Source organism: Culex pipiens, chromosome 2, assembly GCF_016801865.2.
Source record: "Culex pipiens pallens isolate TS chromosome 2, TS_CPP_V2, whole genome shotgun sequence".
Lineage (NCBI taxonomy): Eukaryota > Metazoa > Arthropoda > Insecta > Diptera > Culicidae > Culex > Culex pipiens.
Window position 1 is genome coordinate 147,021,276 of NC_068938.1, and position 20,074 is coordinate 147,041,349.

The 20,074-nt window shown below is 37.4% G+C and overlaps 2 protein-coding genes across 2 annotated transcripts in view; both read left to right on the forward strand.

The window, feature by feature from the left end:
- LOC120414931 (neuromodulin) overlaps positions 1-20,074 on the forward strand; it is a 224,311-nt gene that overhangs the window by 9,325 nt on the left and 194,912 nt on the right. The gene's annotated exons all lie outside the window — the stretch shown is intronic.
- Positions 1,251-16,961, forward strand: LOC120414930 (uncharacterized). The gene is made up of 2 exons (XM_039576261.2): positions 1,251-1,402; positions 11,225-16,961. Exons 1-2 carry the CDS (start codon positions 1,383-1,385, stop codon positions 12,390-12,392), a joined length of 1,188 nt encoding a protein of 395 aa, XP_039432195.1. The 5' UTR covers positions 1,251-1,382; the 3' UTR covers positions 12,393-16,961.

A 20,074-nucleotide genomic window follows, 5' to 3' on the forward strand; every position in this document is an offset into this window, starting at 1 on the left:
AAATCGGTTTTTGAGAATGAGGATTCAGGGGCGGAGGGGGATTTGGATCCGGATTCGGCACCGGTGTTTTAGGAGGAATTGGATCTGGATTGGGAGGAATCGGTTCTGGAGTCAAGGGAGGAATCGGGTCTGGAGTCAAGGGAGGAATCGGGTTTGGAGTCAAGGGAGGAATCGGTGGTTGAGGGGGAACCGGATTCGGATCTGATTTAGAACGCTTTCGCTTCGTCCTCTTAGACCCGTCCGAGGATCCCCCTTTACCGCCAGCATCCTTATCCTTCAGGAAGAGGTCCCTGTTGGTGGTGTTTGAAGGAACTCCCAAAACGGAGTCCGCCATTTCCACGTCCTCGTCACCCTCAAGGGTTGAATCGGAGTCGAATTCCTCATGGTCCGACTCGGTCGGATCCATGTTTGCGAAGAAACGCGATAAACTAAACGAAAATGAAAGTGATGAAACTAATCGCAAAAGTAAAAAAGGAGAAAGAAAAAAAAAAAACTAACCAAAAAAAAAAAACTATGAGAAAAAAAAAACTATGAGAAAAAAAAAAAAAAAAAAAAAAACAAAAAACTAAACGCTAACAAAAAACTCGCCTTTCGCACTCACCGCCGAACTGGCCGCACTGGCTGCCGCCCGCAGCGGGATGCGCGGGAAGCTCGTTTGCGCGCGCTTGTTGTTGTTGTTGTTGTGCTGCCTGCTGCCAGCCACGTAAACAACGGGGGTTGTCTCCGACCTGGCCTGGCCGAAAACTGGTCCGCCGACCGCAGTCGACTCTCCGGGGCCGATTCCACCGGTCAACGACCGTCTCTCGCCTCAGCTGCCTCCGCAGCCGCTGCTGCTGACTCCTCCTGCTGCTGCTGCTCGGATACGGGAACTCGTTCCTTCTCCGCCGCTGCACCGCCGCCGTGTCCACGACGACCAGATTGTGGCCTCTCTGACCACCGGAACGGGCTTGTCCGCTCGCACACGCCTCGGAATCGCCGTGAAAAACGCGCCAAACACACCGCGAAAAAAACACGACCACGCGCTGAGACTTCTGCCGGAGCAATCGGAATTCTGAGGTTATGAAGTGGCACATTTATTGATTAATATAATTGAAATTTACTATTTATGGAATTGCTGTGATTTTGGGAATTCCCTAGTTATTGAAGGTGATGTTATCAGTAGTAATAGTGCAATTGTATTGCAAAACAAACTTTTTGAGCACCTCTAACTAACACCACCAGACTGCTCTACACAATAGAGAGCTCAACTATAGCAACGACCTGCGCGGTTACTCAGTCGTCGGCAAGGTGTCAATCGGTTCGGTACATTTGAACTAGCAGCGGCAAAACTAGCAGTGGGAAGTTTTTTTTTTCCCGAAACCCAGTAGAGTCGACAAGGAATAATGACTTACGGCTGTGGCAAGTAAGTATACAGTTTGGTTGAAACTATCCAGACCCGGCCCGTTGATTGTCAGTCGGCCTATCGGAAACAAATTGGCGTTGGTGCTAGTGAACAAATCGTTTTCGTGTTGATCTAGATTTTTGGTTAGTTAACAGGATGGACTAAAAATAGCGAGTGTGCCGTAAGCGGAGACAAAAATTACCAACTGGGTGTGATTCGGCAAAGCTGTGTTGTTATGGTTGTACCCGGAGAAAGATAACACGCTGCATGACACAAATTATGATCACTTGTAGCCCCAGAGGGTTGATGTTAGCCTAGGTCCGTAACTGCACTCAGTAAGTGCCACGCGGAAGAGAGAACGGAAGTGCATCGTCGCAGAAATCGCCAATTTCACGGGTCATTGATGCAGCGTAGGAAGAGACGCGCTGCTGGTTGGCAAATTTATCGATTGCTTGCTTTGCAAAGTACAGACTTTTTCGCAGACGACGACGGGGTTGGGTTAGTGGGGATGGAGTCGTTAAGATTGGTATCGCGCGCGCCCTGTTAGGGAAGGTGGAGGGGGTCGTGAATACAGAAGTAACTTCCGAAGAAGTGGAGTTCGACAGCGTGTATGACTCTGGGGTTTGATTGATGGAGATGTGGGTGGACAAGGTGTGGAACCGTAGAACTGTGATTTTTTTACGAACAAAGTGTTGGATATCAGTAAAATTTAATAGTTTTCATATTAGAAAGTGATTCAATATTTAAAGAAGTCATCAAAGGATACAATTTAAAACAGACTTTTTTCTTATAAATAATGTTTCTTGATAACCTCAACTCATAAGCTTGCGAAAAAGGTAGAAATTTGTATGAGATTTTTAACCTTTCTAATGAAGTTTGGAATTATCGTAATAATTTGATGTTGCATTTAATAAAAATAACGAAAAAAAATCAAATTCAGAATGATGTCAATGTGATACAAGACATATTGACCGTTGCAAATATTTTTCAAAGTTCAAAATTCAAAATTGGTCCGAAAAATCAGGGGGCAACAAAATATTTGTTCAAAACAATATCAAAATTTCAATGGAAATAGAAGTTAAATCAACTGAAAACAATCTAAAATGCATTTTTCTGCATTGATAATCATATTTTACATGTTTGGACTCGTTTAAAAATATGTTGAAATTTTATGAAATTACAACGACCTTATTGTAATCTTAAAAAGAAGATTCGTTTTTTTAATTGTTAGAAAATTTCTGCAAAAACTTGGCACCAACTTTCCTAATCAAATTAGTCAATTAGTCTTGAAAACAATGCAAGATTTGTTTTAATTTGACTAATATTCTATGAATTCTTTATGGAAAAAAATATGTGGAATTTAAAACAAATTGAAATTGGTTAAAACATATATTAGCCGTAAAAATTAGCCGTGAAATGCGAAAAAATCAGATGACAAATTCTCCTCAGTAGGGTTAGTGATTTCTCACGATATCGTGGAAACCGTGAAATTTGACAAATGCCGTGAAATGCAGTGAAATTATAAATATAAATATTAATAGAAATTTCTCCTCGTTAATTTTACGTCATACAGTCCAGACTCGATTATCCAAAGCCTCAATTATCCGAAGTTTCGATTATCCGAAGTATGTTTTTTTCATTTTCTTGTTTTTGCCTTCCTCACTTTACTGAGGAAAGGCTATAAAATCACTCGAAAAATGAACTTCTCAATTAGACCTCCTAGACCCACCTTCATGTATACCTATCGATTCAGAATCATGTTCTGAGCAAATGTCTGTGTGGATGTGTGTAGGTGGGTGGACAAAAAAATTGTCACTCGATTATCTCCGGACTGGATGAACGGATTTTGACCGTATTAGTCTCATTCAATCCGTCTTGGGGTCCCATAGGTCTCTATTTAAAATCAGCAAGTTTAGTTAAGTACTTCAAAAGTTATGCTTAAAAGACGATTTTGGCTATGTCCGGAAGATTGTAAAAAGGGTGGTTTTTGCAAGAAACCCTATCATGTTATACATTTTCAGAAAGGTATTAAAAATACCTTTCCAATAAGCCCAAAACATTGAAGATCCGACAACCCTATCAAAAGTTATTAGCACTTAAGTGTTATTTATACACTTTTTGGAGGCCGGATCTAAGATATTTCAGTAAAAAATATGTCCGGGTCCATCATGCGACCCATCGTTAGTTAGATAATTGAAAAACCTTTCAAATGATGCTAAAACATCAAGGATCTGACAATCCTATCAAAAGTTATTAGCACTTAAGTGTTATTTATACACTTTTTGGAGGCCGGATCTCAGATATTTCAGTAAAAATTATGTCCTGGTCCATCATGCGACCCATCGTTAGTTAGATAATTGAAATACCTTTCAAATGAGCCTTAAACATCAAGGATCTGACAACCCTATCAAAAGTTATTGGCACTTAAGTGTTATTTATATACTTTCTGGAGGCCGGATCTCAGATATTTCAGTAAAAATTATGTCCGGGTCCATCATGCGGCCCATCGTTAGTTAGATAATCGAAAGACATTTCAAATGAGCCTTAAACATCAAGGATCTGACAACCCTATCAAAAGTTATTGGCACTTAAGTGTTATTTATATACTTTCTGGAGGCCGGATCTCAGATATTTCAGTAAAAATTATGTCCGGGTCCATCATGCGACCCATCGTTAGTTAGATAATTAAAATACCTTTCAAATGAGCCTTAAACATCAAGGATCTGACAACCCTATCAAAAGTTATTGGCACTTAAGTGTTATTTATATACTTTCTGGAGGCCGGATCTCAGATATTGTGATAAAAATATTGTCTGAATCTTCCATGTGAACTATCGTTGGATAGGTTTTTTTATCAGACCACAAAAATTGAAGGTCTGCGAACCCTATCAAAAGAAATCAGTAATAAAATTGATTTGTTAAACATGTTAAGGGAATGTTGCTATTTTTACTGAATGTATTGACTTTATGAATGTGAGGAAGGCACCAACCACCTAAAGGTGGATTAAGTGTCGTTTTTACATTAAATTCGAGCTCTGCGACCCTTATTTTATTCGAAATTTTATGCTGACGAGGTCCTGTTTAAGTGCGTCAAACTCTTGTGGATTTTTATTTGAAAAAAAAAAACATATTTTAATGATTAGTTAATACATTAAATTAAACCTAGATGACAAAATTAAATAACTATGATGCAAAACTTAAAACCAACGTTTTGGATGTTATATTTTTTGTCGAAATTTAAGCATAAGAATCTGTCTCTTAGATTACATTTAGTTTGCAACAGAGATTACTAAAATTTTCACTGATAAAATTTCATCACAGTTTTTTTACTTAGTTTAAACTGAGAAAATATATAATTATTTAATATTATGTGTTGAAAATAATATGTCCGCACTGTTCCAAAACTTTCAGTACTATCATTTTACATAAAACATATTTTAAATAACTATTTTTTGGGTTCTTTCAAAAGAGTTTTTAAGGTGCTGTGAAATTTTGATGTTTTGTGCAAATTGCGATTTTTTCTGTTAAAAAAAACACAAGCCCAACTCACGTAGAACAAAAAAAACGGACTCTTTATGTAGAGGGTGTCACGGCGTGTTTTCTAGAACAACCTTATCAAGAAAAAATAGTCATCGCTACTTTCAAATGTGTCTTATAGGAAATTTTCTCAGCTTTCCAATGCTTCTAAGAGCGAAATGTTTCATCGGGAAATTTCTGAGATATCTCTATTTTAAGTTTTTTGGTTTTAAATTTCTTTATTATTTATTGGAAATTTTATACTAACTGTACAGAAAACTTATGAAATGATGTGTTTCATGTGTTATTTACTCATCAAAATGTGCAAAATAAGACAAGAAACAACTTTGTAGAAGGTTGCAAATCGCTAAACATTTTGAAAATGAAGTTTTAACCATTTTTTTAATGTATGGAATTTATTCAGAAATTTAAATCATAAAACAATGTTAAAATATATTTTTATTAGATTATTACATATATATTTTGTGTACAAATATCACGAGTCTGCTCTGATTTAGTTTGTTCAACCAAAACTTTGGCAGGTTTGTGATTGTTAATAGTATTATTGAATTTTATTGAATAAATTTGATATTTTCTTAAGCAAATATTAACCAGGAACATAAATACAAATATGATTTAAAATCGAAATGTACCGTAAACTGGGGTGACTTTGATATCCCGGCGTGACATTGATAGAAATTTGATCTGGCCACTAATTTTGATACTTCTAATGGAACTGTAACATTTTTGCATATATGTTCGATAATAAGTTATCCTTTAATGCTTACATACTCAAAATTTTCAAAAATGTTGAGATATTAATTTGACGGGCGTTTGAAAAGCCTATTAAAGTCACTCCGGGCTATCAAAGTCACCCCAGTTTACGGTACTACATATTACTGTTACAAGCTTCAAAAGTCATATTTTCATGAGAATAAAATAAATATAAAATTTTAAAAAATGTTCACTGTTGAAAATGCACTTAAAAGTAGCAATAAAACTCGACTCTTCCAATTCAGAATGCTGAAAACACCGTCACAAACTTTTTTTTTGAACAATATTATTTATTAGGTATATTGTCTATTTGAACAAGAATCAAGAAATAAAACATTTTTTAAAAAAGAGTCTTATAAAATTCTAAAATATTGCTTTTTCCTTGATCATTTAGTACAAAAAAAAACTTAAACAATCATTTCATACTAATGGAAAGTATTTTTCTTAAAGCTTGCAACAGTAGTTTGCAGTTCAATTTCGAGTATTAAACATGTTTTGTATTCAGGCAACTCGTTAATGTTTGATTAAGAAAATATGTTGTTTATTTATAAAAATCTTGTAATACCCTATCAATCTCAAACCTGTAAAAATTTCGGTTGTATCAGCTAATTCCAAGCTGAATCATAGTAGACCGGTGTTATTCGTACACAACAATTATGTAATAATTTTTTTATTCTTGTAAAAATAATATTTTAATGCGGTTTTATAATTTTAATTTCTGAATAAATCCCACATATTCAAAAATTCGGTTAAAACTAAATTTTCAAAATGTTTAGCGATTTGCAACCTTCTACAAAGTTGTTTCTTGTCTTATTTTGCACATTTTGATGAGTAAATGACACATGAAACACATCATTTCATAAGTTTTCTGAACAGTTAGTATAAAATTTACAATAAATAATAAAGAAATTTAAAACCAAAAAACTTAAAATAGAGATATCTCTGAAATTTCCCGATGAAACATTTCGCTCTTAGAAGCATTGGAAAGCTGAGAAAATTTCCTATAAGACACATTTGAAAGTAGCGATGACTATTTTTTTTCCTTAAGGTTGCCCAGAAAACACGCCGTGGGTGTCCTCAACAAAAACTTCTGCACAATGCCGTTCAATATTTTTGAAATAATCAAATAGAAGAATTTTCAGGGAGCATTAAACTTTTTGTTTTCACATAACTTGTTCCGAAGCGCAAACTTGCTTAACCTTTTGTTGCTCGATGTTGTCAATGCCATTTTGCCATCAAAAAAGACGTATTTTTAATGATCAAATCACTGCTCATAACAGTTAACACCCACAACTGATTTGATTCACCACAAAAAAAAACATGTTTGTCGGTACTTGATTCAAATCTATGTTAACTGAACCAGTTGCTTTAATAAGCCTAAAACCTAAAACCTAGTGACCAAATGCGATGCAATCTCAAGGCCCTTTCCAGAGCTGGCCCAAGTGCCACGTGATTGTGTCCACACACAATCGCGCAGAAATGTCTCGCGTCTCATTAACGTCAAAAATGCAACCCGTCCGGCTGAGGTTAAACCCACGCACGCAACTCTTTAGCAGCCCCCTCTACCGCGCGGCGGCTCAACTCACCGAGCATCATCATCATATGTATCATTATTTAATCAACCTATTAACACTTTATATTCGCGAGCACATCGCGAACATGGTTGGCTGCTGCAATACTGATGCTGATAAATAGCAAAACAAGTGCAAACCCGCGAAGAATTTGTGTGTTACTAAGTGCAGTTGCTCATCCCTTTTGATGCTGGGATAGCTGGCTATGTTTTACTGTTTACACTCAAGAGTTGAATAAAATGGAAACGAATTAGGGGAAATATACCCTTTCTAATCAAACACCTATCTTCGTCATATCGAGGGTTTGTTGCTAGATTAAAGCTCCAAAAATACAATTTAGGCTATAAACTTACCAGCAACAGCACAGCCTCGAGTAAGCACGCAAATGTATGCCATTTACGGATCACTTGCACTTTTGATAACAATTTCTATTTTGCGAGACCATTTTCATCATTTTGTTGGCACACACATCTACAAGTAAGATAAGAACTTAACTGCTTAACGAAAGTCGCCGTCAATATCTTTTCACTTGCGCTAACGTTTTCAAAGCGCTTAAAATATGAAATTGCTTCCAACTACCGGCAACATGTTCTTTTGCACATTAGTTAGTCACTCAATTGAATAATAATCCCGAAAAATGTAAATAATTAGCAAGCGCCATAAAAAAACAAGCGCGCAAAGTCTTTTGACGTTTCAATTTTGACGACCCATTCCAATCAAAGGCTGCAGAAAACCGAGTGGTGGCCTCCAACACCACCAGCAGCACCTGTTGGAGTGAGCCAGTGATGCCAGGAAACGTTCTCTATAAATGCCACTTTTCGTTAGTGTACGCTTAAAATTTCAGCACAACTGGCAGCACTAAGCAGACGCAAAAGAGCGCTAGAAGAAAAAAGAATTAAGCTGAAAATAGAAAAATAGGCGTGGCCCACTGCATTCTCGTCTGATAAGAATACAGTTGGGAAGTATTTTTTTAAATGCTTGTAAAAGGAATATAATAACTTTAAGTAAAAGTGAAAATAAACAGAAATGTTCACAAAAAGGTACTGTACTCGTTGGTGTACTTGGTTTTAGTAAATTTCAAGGAACACTCCAGATTATCCAGCATCATTCAAACACGACCGCTTATTAGGCTTAAAATTGGTATATTTCCCCTAATACATCATAAAATCATCTGATAAAGCCTTATGAGAAACTCTTTTATCTAGCAACTCTGTCTAAAAATTTGAGAACATAAATGTTAGGTTAGATTTCCATATTAAGATTTTGCCATTTTACTCATTTCGGCGTTTTCTTATGAACAGATGTTTGGCTAGACACGATTTTTTCAGCTCTCATCATATTTATCAAGCTTGGTAAATCTCGAAAACATCTTCTTCTTGTATTTAAAAAAGATTAGCCAAATCCAAACATTCCAAATAGTTTTTTTTTTTCAAGTCTAGTGTAACTAGAAAAATGATCCAATCTCTGTACAGTTGAGTTGCTCTGGAACGTTGTGCAGAAATGTCGCGGTGACTGCTCTAATTTGTATCTAATTTGAGTGGCCAACGATCGCCACGTGACACCGCGATGCAAGCTGACTGTGGGACGGTTGCTGAACTAACCACGGAGCGTATAGGGCATGAGTCAAACGCAAGAAAAATTGTTTATATTTACACGCCCAAATTGAGCTTTGTTTACATATGCTGGGTGGGACGTTAGGATAGGGGAGTGCAGACGGCACCGCGACGCTTTTTTGGGGGGGTTATAATCCCAGAGGGGGTTTACTGTTTGGTATGCAGTCAGGTGGGCACATTTTATGTCTCCAATAATGAGGGAGAGTCTAAAACGGGAAGAATGACCAAAATCGAATTAGGTTGTTACTTTGTTTGGGCGTGACGTGAAATCGGTAAACAGTGATGGATGCCTCTTATTAACACTAGAACGACCAAGCCTCCCAAAAAAATTGTAGCGGTAACTTCAACTCGCTGGTTCTCAGGCATATTGTGCGTATTCCCGAAAAAGACAGGCGGCATACCAGCCTCGAAACGACGCGCTGCACTTTTGGCAAATGCGCGCTGTCAAATCCCATACGGTGCGAAAATTACAGCATCGCATCGTAAAAAATCAAATTGTTCGCTCTACAGCATTTCCTTGACGTTCTTGATTGCGAGATTCCTACTCGAAACTAGGTGTCCGAAGGCTTGTTTGTTGAGGCAATTGCAAACCTCTTTTTACACCTAAGCTTCCATCCACCCCGAGATTCGAACCGACGACCTTTGGAGGATTGTGAGTCCAACTGCCTACCAACGACTCCACCTAGACAGGAATAAGAGAGACGACCTTTATTGACTGGGGCCAACATTGACTTCCCCATTCGATGGAAGACGTGATCAGACATATTTAGTCTCGAAAAATGCCACCGGGACCGTCTGGGATCGAACCCAGTCCAACTGGGGTGAGAGGCAATCACGCTTACCACTACACCACCGGTCTACGATCATGCACACATCCTTACAAATCACTAGAAATAAGATTCGTCAAGATTGGTTGAGTTATGCCCGAGAACCAGCGAGTTGAAGTTACCGTTCCATTTTTTTTGGGTTTGGACCATCCACAAACCACGTGGACACTTTTTTGGAAATCAGGTCAGAACGCATTTGACGCACGTACAAGTAGACTACCGTAAACATTCGTGATTATAACTCGGGACTCCAGCAACCAACTTAACCAAATTTCGGGACAATGCACAGAATGGTCAACCAAACAAAACGTGTTTGTTATTGTTTACATTGCGTGCTCTATTTTTGCATAATACAAAAAACTTCAACTATCAATCAATTTAACTGATTTCTAGGTGGGTGATTCTCCGCCAACTCACACAGCAGTTGCCCCGAACCAACATCTTCGATTTGTGTGAAACTTTGTCCTAAGGGATAACTTTTGTCCCTGATCACGAATCCGAGGTCCATTTATTGATATCTCGTGACGGAGGGGCGGTACAACCCCTTCCATTTTCGAACATGCGAAAAAAAATGTTTTTAATAATTTGCAGCCTGAAATGGTGATGAGATGGAATTTTGGTGTCAAAGGGACGTTTATGTAAAATATTACGCTCAATTTGATGGTTTTTATTTTAGTTTTTATTTCTTTGTGTTTTTTTTTTGATGAAAAAAAAAGTTTTTTCGGAATTTTGAGAACGCTATCAAATCAGGCGTCCAATTTTACATTAAAGTCCCTTTGACACCAAATTTCTATCTCATCACCATGTCAGGCTGCAAATTATTGAAAAACATGTCTTTTTCGCATGTTCAAAAATGGAAGGAGTTATACCGCTCCTCCATCACGAGATATAAAAAAAAACGAAGAGGGGTCGAGGCATCTATTCCCGATTTCGTGTGAGTTGTTGAGAATGACCCAGGTTCTAAATAAGTGCCCTGAACTCGTGCCAGGATAGCAAAGACTTGTGATCCTTTAAAGAAGCGTCAGGTTGAGAGGGTTTATACAATGCACGAACGGCAATTCCGTTGATCTCGTAAAGAATTTTACTGAAAAAAAACTTTTAGAATATGTCTGGACATTTAAATGCACTCAAATTTTAAAACCTCATTTAGTTTTTGATTGGTAAATTCTAAAAATAGATGGATACAATAATGATTGTCATGAACGTAGGTATATAAAAAATACACCTGAATATTGCTCATAGGTCACATTAACTACGTAAAAGAAATCAAAGTGCTCCATCAATCAGCAGGCCCACTCAATCATTTAGTCCTAATGATGCATGCATGAGGAGTCAAATATGTACTCAGCAGAGCTATGTTAATATTTTCCAAAATATATAGGACAATATTCTCTTTCTGATTAAATAATATTAATCTATTTTGCTTCTATTTGTTTGAATACCTTGTATATTTTATTAACCCTAACTGACTGACAATCACCGGGTTCGATCACAAATTAACTCATCCAAAATATCTGCTAACAAATTTCGACCCTCTCTCAGGACTACGGCTCTGCTAGCGGGGCTAGTTCTCACCACCTTTCTGCACCTTGCGACCGCCGAAACGTACGAGTGCACCATCGGCAAGCTCGAGTACGGCGAGGGCGAGTTCTGCATATTCCGGAATGTAAGCTACAGCGCCAAGTCAACGGCGAGCATCGGCTTCAAGACGCCCGGGAACTCGGTCCAGACGCGGATCGCGTTCGAGGAATCCGAGCTGGACCACCTGCCGAAGGAGTTTCTGAGCAAGTTTGGCAAGGACATGCGGGTGCTGCACGTGGTGCGCTGCAAGCTGCAGTCGGTGGTTATTACGAACGCGATGGAGGAGCTGTTTGCTACGGATAATTACATTGAGAAGGTTATCGTGCATCAACAGTCGGGAAGTTCTCCGATCAAGTCGATCCATCTGCAGTCGAACAGGCTGGAGGATGTTTCGAACATTACGAGAAATTGTAAGAATGTTACAATTTTGGATTTGAGTCGAAATGAGCTGCTGTCTAAGGATAGTGTGATCAATTTGGGAATGTTTAATGGATTGAATCAGTTGGAGTACTTGCTGCTGGCTGACGTTGGTGCCCTCTACCTCGATTACGATAATCTGCCAAACCTGCCTTCCCTGACTCTGTTGGATCTCTCGATGAACAATTTGCTTCCATCGGATCTTCAAGTGGACAAACTGTCTGTGCTGGAGAATCTAAGAGTGCTTCGTTTCAACGATATTGGCTTTGCCCAGCTGGATTATGCTCACCTGACTCAAATGAAGTCCCTCAAGCAGGTATATCTGGAGGGAAATTCCTTCGACTGTGTATATTTGGTGGACATGATCAACTTTCTGAACGAGAAGGGCATTGAAACTCCGGTGGCTCGACCGGCAACGGTCTGCTCGACGGGATTTAAGGTAGAGAAGCAAATGTGCTGCAAGTCTTCGGACTTGGGAGTACCCATTAAAACTACCAAACCCATTACAACTCATGGTTCGACGCACAAACCAGCCTCAGAACTGAACGAAGTTTATACCAGTAAGACTACGGAAACTATGCCGACCATGAAAACAACCGGATCCGCTGAAATGAAACCAAAGACGAGCTCAGGAAATGGAGTCTCGAAAGTCACCATCAACTTCAGCTGCATACTAGTCGGCTTAGCCTTGGCTAAGCTATCGAGCTTCTAAAGACAGTAAAGTTACTCATCGGGAAGAGTTGCAAACTCTTCCCCTCCCTCAAAGATAATAACACTTACAGATATTCCACGAGCTTTCAACGATCCATTGTGTGCACTTCATCCGGTAATCATAAAGGGTGAAAAAAAAAACAAAAAAAAACCTCACCAAAGCAGCACACCACAAACTTCATACGCTCGAGCTTTCAAAGCTCAAACACACACTTTTGCGGTCAGTGTTTAACACCACCCCCTTCCCTTTTTTCGCTTCGCGCTTGTGCGGGATAATCTCAAAGATAGATAGAAGTGCTCTTAAAACTGCTATGAATGGACTAGCAAGATTGTTTTTTGGATGGATTTTTGTAACCCCCCACACGCACACAGAAACACACGATTTGTACGTTTTTTAATTCCTCTCAGTGTGGATTTTTGAGTATTATAAGTGTAACGCAATTGTAACGGAGAGCACTGCTTCACTGTAGTGTGTAGGAGGTGATACTCTTAAAATTGACGTGAAAACAACGAATCCAGTTCAGCTACCGAAATCTTTGTGGGTGCTGTTGTTACATCCAAACGAGGGAAAACAAATCCTCTGACAGAATTTACAGTATCTCTGACATCGAATGAAGATATCGTTGACAATGAGTGAAAAATTGAACGGTTTTTTTTGTTCTCAGTATTATGAGTGTAAGGTTTTTATTATATCCCAATATCTCACGTTGCTCTTCTATTATATAATATTAATAATTATTTTAAAGGTCTTTGGCTTAAGGGGTTACATACATGTAGAAAATCACAAAATTTTATATTACAAAATATTTGTTAAATCCACTCAAAATATGATTTTTAATCACTCCTGAAAGTTTCATGAAGATATTTCATGATTAAACTGAGTAAGAGACGATTTAAGCTCAAAATTTTGCCATGCGCAAAGCGGGCTGTCAATCTTTGTTGGCGTTTGTCCCTAAACCCCGAGTTGATTTACGGGTGCCACAATATCTCGAGATGGGATGGACCAAATTGGCTGAAATTTGAGGTGAAGGCTCTCAAGCAACGTTGCCAGGTTTTTTGGGGGGAGATCTGTATTTTCTTGAAAATGAATCTGTATTTTATCTGTGTTAGGGGAGATGGGGGTAAGACGGCCACCCTAAGGGAGAAGTCTAATCTAATTTACACAACAGATTATTTTGATCTCAAATTACGCACATATTGTCCTACTACTAATCCATTTTAGAAATGACATACATTAGTTGGTCTAAAAACCAATTTTCAATACTTTTCAGCAATTTTAAAAAAATAATTGAAATCGTATATATATGAAATACGCGGGGTAAGACGGCCACCCATGTGGGGTAAGACGGCCAGTGCTATAAATTAACTTAATAGCTTTGCTAAATCCACCCAAACACCTACATGGTTGGTTCAACAGACTTCTCTGAACATCATAACTATTTTGGTTGGAAAAAATCAGGTTTCAAATGTGAAGAAAAATGCTGTTTAAAAAATTTCATATTTTTGATCAGTGAATTTCATATTATTGCGACCACATTTTATGAAAAACTATGAATTTTTACTACAAAACAAACACAATTTGGTACAATAAAAATAGTTTGTGTATTTCGATTAGAATAAGTAAATCAAAATTATGTAAACTATATTAAATTAGCGATTTTTGTGAAAAGTTTGCTAGGATTTCATACTATTCAATGAGTTTTGCTATATCACAGTAAAGAATGTTGTCGAAACGGTAGTTAACAGCATTTTGATTAAAAATGGATAGTTTTATTGAAAATGCTTTTCCTTTATCTACAAATATGTCTTAATAGTCAAAAACCGTCAAAAATATAACCTATATCAAATAAAATCTACAAATTACGGGTGGCCGTCTTACCCCCGGAGGAGGTGGCCGTCTTGCCCCCAAATAAATTATTTTTTTAAACATTTTTTGTAAACAGTTCATCGCATTTTTTGAACTTTTTCGAGGGACATAATCTAGGGAAAACTTCAATTTAACATGAAAAAATATTGGAAGACAGGAAAACATATTGTTATTTAACAAAAATGCCTAAGTTGTAATTCATGAAAATTACATCCAGTTTCAAGTTCAAAAATTATTTCTTCATTTTGAGCTATTTTTATACTATTTCAAACAATATTTTTGACAAAGGTGACTCCATATGCATTATTTAGCATGAGGAACAGTATTGCTAAACATTTTAGTAATATTCATTAGTATACTTATTAAAACAGTAGGGTGGCCGTCTTACCCCGCCTGGCCGTCTTACCCCCAGCTCCCCTATGTCTAATTCGAAGCCATAGAAGACATTTTAAAATTTTTAATAACAGATTTAATCTTTTTAATCATATTAAAGCATAATTTAATTACTAAATTGCTGAAACTTAAAAAAACCATGTAAAAAAACTGTATAAACAGATTTTAGGGATTTTTGGGATCGAAAAATCTGTAAAATACAGATTTATCTGTATATCTAGCATGGCTGCTCTAAAGATGTATCCCGTGTGCATGACGAAGCCCAATTTTTAAAATTTGCTTTTTAAAAAATACAAAAATCAAAAATTAACGATTTTTTATATGAAAAACACAAAAATATTTTTATCTTTTTTATAATAAAATTTTTGAAAATCAGGCTTCGTCATGCACACGGAATCGGTTTAATGAGTTTTCACCAAAATTTTGATCCGATTTGGTCAAGACAGTGTTGAGATATCGTGGCAGTTGAAAATGTATATTTTGATGCCCTGAAAACAGAATTTAAAAATAACTATGTGTGTGCTCATACTAACCACTGACTTTTTTGCCGATATACATGTATGTAACCCCTTAACGATAATTTTCTAAACTCTTATCACAGGTACAACACTCTTGAAATCATAAAAAAAAATGTTTAAATCTCAACAATTTTTTCTAAAGGAGCAATTGAAGCAGATACACGTCTGATCCAGATTAAGAACAATGCTGCCATTTCAGATTCTAATAAAAGATGTTTGAAAACGATGTTATAAATTGTTTAATTCTCTTCAAACTTTTGGGCAACTATTGTCCCATGGAAATTGGAAAAAAAATCAAAAAATGTTTGAGATATTTGAAAAAAGCATACATTTTGTAATTTAAAAAAAAAGCTTTGTACATTGTTAAATCTACAATATGCCATGCGATATAATGACCTGTAAATACTGCCCTGAGATGTCGTGACTAAAGAGATTTGTCAGTGTTATAGACAGGATTGGTTGGAAATTACTTCCGATGGTATTTAAGGAACTTTTCTAAACCTACAGGCAACAGTGTTCTACAATGATGATATTGGGATTTAAGTGAAATTTTTTCAAACAAACAGGATTGGTTCAACTTGAAATTTGTGTTTTTGAAAATAAACCTGGATGATGTTGCTCTTTTCTATCACTTTGTAATAAACACTTGTTTGCGAAACTCAATCGATGTCAGAACTGTTTGGTTTGGGTGTACAAAATAAAACAAGTATCATTTTCCGCAAAGTGCTCATCTAAGAATACATAACACTGGAATATTGAAACTTGATTCCAAGGCTGAAATGCATAAATATTATAATTCCAAGCATTTCAATTGGTGTACTATTAAAAGCATTCAAAATGTGAAAAAAAAACAAGTATTACTAACTGATATTATCTTATGTTCCCATAAAAAAAATTAACATGAAAACCAAAATTAAGCTTAACCTAGCATATTTCCACCAAACTAAATCAAATCAGTAACGCTTTTTCTCTGCTAGTAGTTTCTCAATATCAGTAGATCACATCAAGTTTAGCTCAACTCGACCTTTTTCCCCCGTTAGCCACCTACCCATCAACAACAAAAAAAGAAAAAAAAAGACATTTTCATCACAGAAAGAGCCATACCACCAGAGTCCAATCAGTAGAATTTAGAAGAAACCACGTGGCGACTCGTCATTAACTTTATCTAAGCCATATTTCCAACCACTCTCTTGATATGAGGAAAGATACCGTTCAGTACCCAATTCTAGTCGGGTTTTGCCATAGAGAAGAAGCAGTGTGTGTCGAGTAGTGTGCGACCACCACGTGTTAGAGGAACAAAGTTTTTCGAGGTGTGTCGAAATTTGATATAGAGCAACCAAAGTAACGAAACAAAAAAAAAGTATGATAGTTGAGTAGAAGAAATCAAGAAACAAAAAAAATAAAACGCTTTCAACGAGTTAATTTGCCAAACACACCAATGCCGTCGCAGAGAGTGAAACGAAACGAATAGTTAAGATTTGCCGCAAACCGAAACAGTTAACGTTGGATCGATTTTAAACCAGAATAGTCCAGTAGCGAAACAGCATCTTTTTTAAGCAGGCTCACATTTGTATTTCTAACGGTATAGGGTAAGGATCAGCGCCACCTTCATTTTCCAGGCTATTTAGCATACTTAGCACCGACAACTCAACAAAACGCCATATCTGCAGCAGAGGGATGGTGGCGGGAAGCGCATCCCGGTAAATGTCTGCAAAAAGTTTTTTGCCAAATATTTCTCTTTTCTAGCATGTGATACACAATAAAGAAAAAAAAACAGTTTTGCTAACAGAAATCGTGTTTTACTTCATTGCTCGAGTTTCGAGATTAACTATAAGATCTCCTGAAACAGCTCGAATTTTCCCGTCACAGTCTTGATAGAGCAAAAGCTTCCATTTTCGAAGCTTTGCATTCGAATTTGAAAGCTTTCGTTGGACTCTCATTCGTGCTCTTTATGTTTCACTTGAGTAAATGCCGTTTTATCTACAATGAGATTCTTTGATTATTAATACAAGAAAAACAAACCAAATAAACCAAAACATGTTGAAACATTTTAGAACCACTAATTAACTTATTTCAACGTTTTATGAACAAATTTACAATAAGTGATGAATTTAAAAAAAAACTTTTCAAAATATTTTTTTTTCTTTGCTTGCACATGAAGCAGTTCTACTCTGTTTAACAATTTTTAATATCATTTTCGAAAAAGGTCTTGTAATCATGTAATCATTCGAACAATTTTGTTCAAATAAATTTTTGTGCCATTTGATAAAACAACTCGCCAAATTTGATGTTGATGTCGGTAAACGTTTCAGTTTTGTCAAGGTATGATAGATTTGGGCTCTCTGAACACGCTCCAATCAACAGAATTGATTTTTTAGTGGTTTCCTAGACAATAATCAAAATTGTAAATTTGGATAAAAATGCTATGGAATCGTTCAATTATTCTTGCTATCCTCATAGATAAACGTGGGTGCGCATGGTTGCTTTAGATGCTTCCATAGCGTTTCTATCTAAACTTACAATTTTTCTTATTGGCAGGGAATCCCCTTAAAATTCAATTCTGTCGATTGGAGCGTGTTCAGAGAGCCAACATCTATCATACTTTGACAAAACTGAAGCGTTTATGTTTACGAATGGCACAAAAATTCATTTGAACAAAATGGTTCGAATGATTACATGATGCCTCATTCGAAAATGATATTAAAACTGTTTAACAGAGTAGAATTACTGACAATCAAAATTTCCTTAAAGGGTTACATACATTTAAAAAATCTCAAAAATTCATATTTCCGATTTTTTATTAAATCCTTTCAAAATATGATTTCCAATCACTCCTGAAAGTTTCATAAAGGTATTTCATAATTTAAGTGAGTCGAAGTCGATTTAAGTTTAAAGTTTTGCCATGCGCAAAGCGAACCGTCAAACTTTGTGAGCGTTTTTCCCAAAATATCGATTTGATTTGCGAGTGCCACGATATCTCGAGATGGGATGGGCCAAATTGGCTGAAATTTGGAGTGAGGACTCTCAAGACATATCCCGTGTACATGACGAAGGCCGATTTTGAAATTTAGGGTTTTAAAATTTTTTTACGAAAAACAGAAAAATATTTTTATCTTTTTGCCTTCCTCACCTTACTGAGGAAAGGCTATAAAATCACTCGAAAAATGAACTTCTTAATTCGACCTCCTAGACCTACCTTCACGTATACCTATCGACTCAGAATCAAATTCTGAGCAAATGTCTGTGCGTGTGTATGTCTGTAAGTCCGTGCACCGAAAAAAATGCACTCGATTATCTCCGGACTGGCTGAACCGATTTGGACCGTTCTGGTCTCATTCGAACCATCTTAGGGTCTTACAAGACCTATATTAACTATTATGAAGTTTTGTTAAGTATTTCAAAAGTTATGCTAAAAAAACGATTCTGGCTAAAGTTTGAAAGATTGTAAAAAGGGTGGTTTTTGTAAGAAAACCTGCCTTATCATACATTTTTAGAAAGGTATTTGAAAGACCTTTCTAATGAGCCCAAAACATTGAAGATCTGACAACTCTATCAAAAGTTATGAGCACTTAAGTGTCATTTGTACACAATTCATAGGCCGGATCTCAAATATTTTGATGAAAAAGTTGTCCGGATCTATCATGCGACCTATCGTTAGATAGGTAATCAAAACACCTTTCCAACAAGCCTAAAAGATTGAAGATCTGATAACCCTATCAAAAGTTATGAGCATTTAAGTGTCTTTTTTACACATTTTAGAGGCCGGATCTAAAATATTTCGATGAAAATGTTGGCCGGGTCCATTTTGCGACCCGTCGTTAGTTGGATAATTAAAAGACCTTTCTAATGAGCCCAAAACATTGAAGATCTGATAACCCTATCAAAAGTTATGAGCACTTAAGTGTCATTTGTACACAATTCAGAAGCCGGATCTCAAATATTTTGATGAAAAAGTTGTCCGGATCTATCATGCGACCTATCGTTGGATAGGTAATCAAAAGACCTTTCCAACAAGCCCAAAAGATTGAAGATCTGATAACCCTATCAGAAGTTATGAGCATTTAAGTGTCATTTGTACTCATTTTAGAGGCCGGATCTCAAATGTTTCGATGAAAATGTTGGCCGGGTCCATTTTGCGACCCGTCGTTAGTTGGATAATTGAAAGACCTTTCTAATGAGCCCAAAACATTGAAGATCTGATAACCCCATCAAAAGTTATGAGCACTTTAGTGTCAATTATACACCTTTTTGAAGCTGGATCTCAGATATTTTGATAAAGATTAAATCCGGGTCAATCATGCAACCCATACTTGGGTGCGTTATCCTCGTTGGGCCGAAATTGCCATCTAACCGAGCACACCATATGTCAAGTACCTATTTTGAGGGGAAAATCATCCGAGCAACGCGACCGAGTGTCGGCCGCGAAAAAGGAGGGGAAGTAGCGGACCGAAAGGCTATATAAGAACGCGCGCCAGAGCCCATTCTATCATTCACGTCTCAGACGTCGGACCGGCAGCAGCAGCAGCAGGAAAGCTCAGCCCAGAACAGCAGCAGCAGGAGAGACCAGAGCAGCAGCAGCAGGAGAGACCAGAGCAGCAGCAGCAGGAGAGAGGGACCAGAACTGGAAAAGAAGCGCGCATCGCCTTCTCGACGTCACCGTCAGCCAGTTGCCTCTCGATGGCCGGACCGTTTGGATCTTTCGTGGTTGCCGTGGTTCGGAGTTGCCTCACTCCCCGTCCCTCGTCCCACCCGGGACGAGGCATCAACGAGATGAGGCGCGCGCCTGCTGCCTTCCGCTGAAGAGCCTCTCGTGGGTCAAGCCGTGATTGTGAAACAACAACTAGCTCGTCGCATTCGCGGCGAGCGTTTCTGAAAGAATTTCGTCGTGTCCAATTCCAAACTGTT